Source organism: Apis dorsata, unplaced genomic scaffold, assembly GCF_000469605.1.
Source record: "Apis dorsata unplaced genomic scaffold, Apis dorsata 1.3 scaffold_52, whole genome shotgun sequence".
NCBI lineage: Eukaryota > Metazoa > Arthropoda > Insecta > Hymenoptera > Apidae > Apis > Apis dorsata.
Window position 1 is genome coordinate 1336839 of NW_006263353.1, and position 6765 is coordinate 1343603.

Here is a 6765-nt window from a genome sequence, read left to right on the forward strand (position 1 = left end):
ATCGTGATATCGCTTTTAATTGTGAGAGGAGGTAGAATCATCGTAATCGTGATCGAGTACACAGATCGAGGATAGAAGGAAGGTTTGGAAAGGGAGTCGGTGGATCAAGTGCCTTTTTCTTTCTGTTTCGCGGGGATACCGTTGGTCCCGCCCCTCTGGGCGGCTCCTGGCACCCGGAAGTATCCTCGGCCCGAATACTGACGGACCTGTCCTCGCAGTACGAGCTCCCATCGCCGCAACCAGGATGTTTTTGTCCTCGAGAGCTTTCCCGCCGATTCTCTTCGCGGCGCTCTTCCTCTGCATCGGTGAGTGGATTACATCGTTTGACCCGTAACTCGTGAAACCGGAAGTCGCGTTATCTGAGAAACGAAATTGAGTGTGTTTCGAAATTTATGGTGAAATTTACGGTTCGATTGATTTAATCGATGTGATATTTATATTATATTTTAATTTTTTTTAACAAATTTTTTTTTTTTTCGATAAATATTTTGAAACGTTTATTTGTCTCAATTTCGACGATAACACGATTTTCTCGAGAATAATCGAGAAGAAAGGAGAAAAAAATTTGGTGAACTGGATAAATTGCTTTGGAAGTTATTAATTCTAGTTGAGTATGATAAAGTGTTATAATTTATCGAAAAAATGACTGGACGGAGAAACCTTCTTTTCTGTTAAAAAAAAAGTGATATTATAAATTACAAATATTTTATAGCATTAATTTTATCGATGTATTTGCATATTTGTGCATTAGTATAAGTTAAAAATTATTTTCTATCTTTTATATTTATTATTTTATACTGTGAAAATATCGGATTTTTTTTAAAAAAAAGGAGAAACATCGTCCAAAATATGTTAACATTATTAATTTTTAACATTTTTAATTTAATTTTCAATTTTTTTTTTGAACATTTCAACGACAGAAAAATTATGAACAATATTAATAATTTAAAATGATTAGAAGAAGTTATATAAGGTTAAATGATGGAACTTATATTCCATATTTAAAATCTTGATTTAGAATGATCTTTATAGACAACAGATTTTCCTATAATCCATTTTTGAAGATTCATTTTATTGTATGAACATTATATTATTAACAATTTTTCCTTTTCTTTGAAAACTTTGATATTTTCATATCATTTGATACTATAATTCAAAAGATAGAAACTTATACTGAAGTACAAACGTAAAAATACATGAGCAAAAATGTTAATATTTGTAATTTCTTTTTTTTGAATTTTATGTTAAAATCGAGTTTTCTTTATAGAAGAAAAAAATCTCTAACTCTCCTTTTCGACATCAAATCGTTCATTAAATTTCACAAATTCATAAATATATATATATTATATTATATAGTACTTTAACATATTCAAACTTTATATAAATATATTCAAACTTTCAATTTATCTAATTCACCAATCTTTGTTTTATTCACACAATTATAATTATAATTATATTTGCAATATAATATAACATTGGATGAATATTTTATGTTGCACGTGAATCACGTATCACGTCGTAAGAATCATCATGTACTATGTGCATATATTCAGTGCTAATTCTGTAGATACTAGTGCGAAAGTTTTGCGACAAGTATCTTTCATTCCAGATCGATAATTTACAAATTTTGATTTGAAAATAAATTTTTCATATACATAGCGACTCACAAAAGTATTTAAATATCTTAATTAATTAATTTAATTATCTTACATCGAAAATTCTGATTTTAATGAATATTTGTATGTATATAGAGTATACATAGTTTACATATGGAGTAATTTTTGTCGATGAAAAATTTCTTTAAAAAGAAGAAATCAACTTCCAAAGTTTTAGCATCCTTTCATGTTTTAAATACAATTTTGTATAGAGATTTTTTTTTTTTACAACAGATTTTGTAATCTAAAATTTTGCTCTATTTCTATTCCCTGTTACAAAATTATAAAATTAAAAAACGAAAAACTTCGCTGAAACTTCAATTTTACCTCTCTTAAAGTGATATTTCCGGCGTAAAGAAAAATTTACTTCGTATATAATCCATCATTCTATGCATTCATTAAGATTTATTTATTAAGATTTCATTCAAAAAATAAGAATACTTCCACGAATGTTTCGTGACAGTTACGTATATAAATATACATGTCTTTTTTCATTTAATCCAATGTAAACGTATAATAATCGAAAATTAAGAAAATTGTTACACATATGTGTATGATAGCGTGTAAAATGTAAAAAGGAAAATTTATTGGGATCGTGGAAAAACTTAAAATCGTGATGTTGCGAAATTCAACGTTGGTGATTTATTTGTAAGGTGATGTTAAATATCAAGCGTGATATTCGAAGAAGTTCTTGGCAATAATTCAATATCAGGGCTGTTCGAAATAATTAAAGGATCGGCTTCACGAGGAGAATGACCAATATTTTGATAGCCACTTCCGACATGGAAAGTAAATAGTGGTTGGGAACCGCGTGCGTTAAATATGCACACGGTTCCTTTCAGTCCTTCGTGTTTGCTTATCTTTCGAAATTTTACGGAGTCTCGTTAATTATTTCAACTAACGTATCATTATCATCAAGCATCTGCTTAAAACTGTACTTAAAGTTTTACGGAAAAAGAAAAAATTGTCATCTTGAATATTCGTGAGGTCGTGGAGATGGAACGAAGGTTCTTCTGGAATGAAAATAAATTAAAGTAAGTAAATCCACTTGCAAATAAGGTTGGTAGAAATTATACGACGTATCTTTTTATATCGAATAACTTTCGTTCGAGAACTTCTTAATCAGATGTTTCAGAGGTTTCGAAATATTCAAGATGGTGATCCTAGTTAGATGAGTTTTTGTCAAAATTTTGGTTCGATCATTTTCGAAGCTTGAATGGAAAAATGTTCGATAGGAGGAAGTAAGAATGGTTTAATATTTTTTTCGATTGTAAGGAGTCAAAAGAAGAAAAATTCTCGAAAAGTTTTCTTCTTTCATTTTTGGACATTCGTTTTAATAGTAATATTTAAAAAATTGAAAATAGTATTTTTTGGTTGGTTAAGATATATGTATATAATTCTTTTGACTTATAGACACATAGAATAATTTGATTTATAGCTCTCAATTTTCTATTTTTTGAATTCTCAAATTTATAATTGTTCGAATTTCCAGATTTAAAATTTTTAATATTTTCAATTTTTCGAGTTTTCAACTTAATTTATCCGGGAAAAGGGGATATTTTAGACAAAGGTTATTCTATATTCTTATTCTATATCGTTGTAGGCAAATGTTTTTGAACATATGTTAAATAATTCAAAATAAAGCAAAATGTTTCGATTTATTAATTTTCTCGCAATAATGCAAAAGTTGTTACAGAATTGGTTACAACTAACTGGTTTGAAACTAGAGAAGTAAGGAGAAATTTTCTTTTACATCTTATATAAAAAGAGCCAAAATCAAATTCTCTTCTAGCTATTTCCATTTCTAAAAAGTCAATAATAAAAACTTCGAAAGCATATTTAAAGATTCAATTTCAATTCATATAACCTCATTTATCACGATAATTTAATTCATAATTCATCAAACATCAAATCGAGAGCGTGATATATTTCTCTTCATCCCGATTAAACTTTTGAAATCCATCACGTCCCATTATTTATTTTTAGATTTAATTATAAAGTCGATTGTATTCGAAACTAAATAAAATTTCTTTTATATTTCATATTTTATGTAGATTTTAATTTTAATATATACAAATTCTTCATACATTGTTTTAAAAAATAAAAAAAATTTATTAAATTCCAAAAATCTAATTTTAACGAAAATTTTAATTATACAATTCGAGAGAAAAAAATAATTGTCTGCTATAATTTTATTAATATTATAAAACGAAAATGATTCCATTTTTGTCCATATTTCATATGAATAATTATAATATCAATTTCTTGTAGACTCCTCTAAAAATTAATATCCAATGTTATTCGAAAATTCGAATATTCAATATCAATTCATGTATTCGTCGCGCTAATTTAATTTATCATTCGTCAAATATCATCCGGTTATGTATCGACCGTCGATAACAATCGCCGAAAACGCGATATATTCTTCTCTATCGTTTATTAACTTTTCGAAAAATCCATCACATTTCATTAATTATTTCCATCGTTCTATCGTTGTCATTACACGGTTCGATTATGAATCTGGTCAATCCACTCCCCGCGTTTTTCTCGAATCATGTTCTTCTTTCTCGATCGAGAATCCGATTCGACGCGATCGCGCTTGTTATCTATCGTACAGGATAATTCGTCACGAGAGGTGGTTCCAGATGTCGCGACGAAACGCGTCGCATCTCGTTTCCTAATAAATGGCATTATTATTCCGTGGTGAAGTTTACGCTTTAATCGAGTTGGCCGCGCGGCGACTGAATAGGGGCGGGGTCTAACCAAATTTTCGGCTGTCCCACATTGCGAAATAGTGGTGGGGGGTGATCGGCGGAGAAGGGGTGAACCAGGAAGGAATTAGGCGAACGATCGAGCCTGGTATCTCATCGAACAGACGTTTCTGGGTTGTGCAGGGTGGGAAAAAAGAAGAGGGGGATGAAAACTGAGTTACGTGTTTACTTTACGAGATGAAAATTGAAATGACACATTTTTGCGGTTTTTTTTTTTAAAAGTTGAAGTTTTGTGAAAATATCAATATAACTGCTAACTAGGTTATTTAACTTGTTTCGATTACGTGTAGAATTTGCGTCAAATGAAATAATTCATGCAATTTTACTTAATAACATCTGTATTTTTTTTTCGAATATTAATAGGATTTTTTTAAAAAAAATATAGTCAAAAGTATGTTATATATCGATAAAATCATCTTTAGGTAATAATGAAATAGTTTGTATAGCTATAAGATTTAGTCAGAACAATAGTCATAATTTAAATTCTATAGTTATCGAGCTATATTAAAAATCATTATATTTTTTATTAGATCAATTTTTATGAGATATTTATATTCATATGTTCTTAGCAATTAAACTATTCAAAGTTTTTTCTAAAAATTGTAATTTTTAAATTATATGTGTTATCGTTGCAACAACTGTACGATTTGTATTTCGATCTATTAACCATATATCATAATTATAAATTATTAATTTCTAATAACTAAAATTTTATGCTTCAAACAATTTATTTTAAAGTATAATTCTTTGAACGAAATGATTTTCATAATTGTGACGCAAAAAAATAATCAATCTTCGATTTTAAATATTTTTTTCCATTCTATACGTGCATTTATCTATTATTAAATTCATCTTTTAAAATTCTTCACATTAACTTAAACAAATCGTTTAGAGTCGATCAAAATATTTAATGTAAAGTTTAATAATTATGTTGACACAATTTAAGGGAGAGATTTTCATAATGGTATCGTTAAATTTGAAAACTTGCAAAGTGAGATTATATTATGTATGGTTCGAGATTCCATGATGAAACACCACTTTTGGTACTTTATGTTCGGGCATAAGACTAAAGGTTCCTCGTTGATTGTTGTTGCGGTTATTAACAATAGATACAACCCTCTTAAGTTATAACTCTGTGACTATTAAGATAGAATTTGATAATTACAACGATAAAATTTGTTATTTAATAATGGATTTTCATTCTGTTAAATTCAAAGTAGAGAAAGAAAAAAAAGAAATTTTTACGAATATTTTAATGCTCCAATTTCTTGCGAGAAATTTTGATTTTCGAATCCAGAGATTAACAAGAAAAATTGGAACAAAAATATGTATGAATATATTTTTCGTTAAAAATGATTAAAAAGTTCTCTTTGTGTATTGTTTTCACAAAATGTATCATGTAACAAAATCGAATTTAATTTTAAATTATTCAATTAATTATAATTCTTGATTATCGAATTAAGGTAATGAAAAATTCAGACTTCGAAGTTCCATCATTTTGTTAAAAAATATTGAAAGATAACTGCATCAATTTGGAAGAATTTAAAAATTCTATTTATCACCAAATAAAAATCAAAAATACCTTCAATAAAATAAATATCATATCATCCCTTCTGCATCCATTAATTATCAATAATCTCGAATCATTGATCAGGGATTAATGCAATCTCTAGAAATAATTCACAAAATTACGTTACCAAATATATCATAAATTTCGTTCGTTATCGGTAAAAATATTTCCATTAATAAATCCAAGAGAATAAATTATCCAAAAATTATCCATCTATTATCAATATTTCTTAACATTACTTCACCAAACGTATTATTATTATCTCATATCTAATTATAGAATATTCTAGCTACCATATCGCTTTCATAATTTCACGGAACACTTACAACAAGTTCGTGAAACATCAATGTTTTTCAATAAAGTGAACAACTAGGTTAAAGAAATCGAACCTAATTTCAAGTTATTCGAACAACAAGTATTCCCAATGTTAATTTACAAAATTATAGTATATAATATTTACGAATCCGATATGATAATAATAAATTAATAAATAACTCTCCCCCTTCTTTACCTCCATAATAATATTCACAATAATAAATTTAATCAAATTTAATATCGAAAAATATTTTCCTCATTTCAGACAGCAACAATTTACGAAATTACGATATAACATTTACAAAATTTAATCCAATATCATTACATATTTTTAAAAATATCTCATCCACCTCCTCCACACGCCGTTAAAATAAATCATCCTAAATATCCACCCTTCTGCATCCATTACCAATAATCCTAAACCATTCCATCCACTTCACCAAACACACCGCTA

General features: G+C 27.8%; 1 protein-coding gene across 1 annotated transcript in view; it reads left to right on the forward strand.

The window, feature by feature from the left end:
- LOC102680877 (U-scoloptoxin(05)-Sm1a) overlaps positions 1–6765 on the forward strand; it is a 112327-nt gene continuing 105562 nt past the window's right edge. The window contains exon 1 of the mRNA XM_006609190.2: positions 1–305. Within this exon, the coding sequence (XP_006609253.1) occupies positions 245–305 (61 nt within the window). The 5' untranslated portion in view covers positions 1–244. The remainder of the gene's footprint in view (positions 306–6765) is intronic.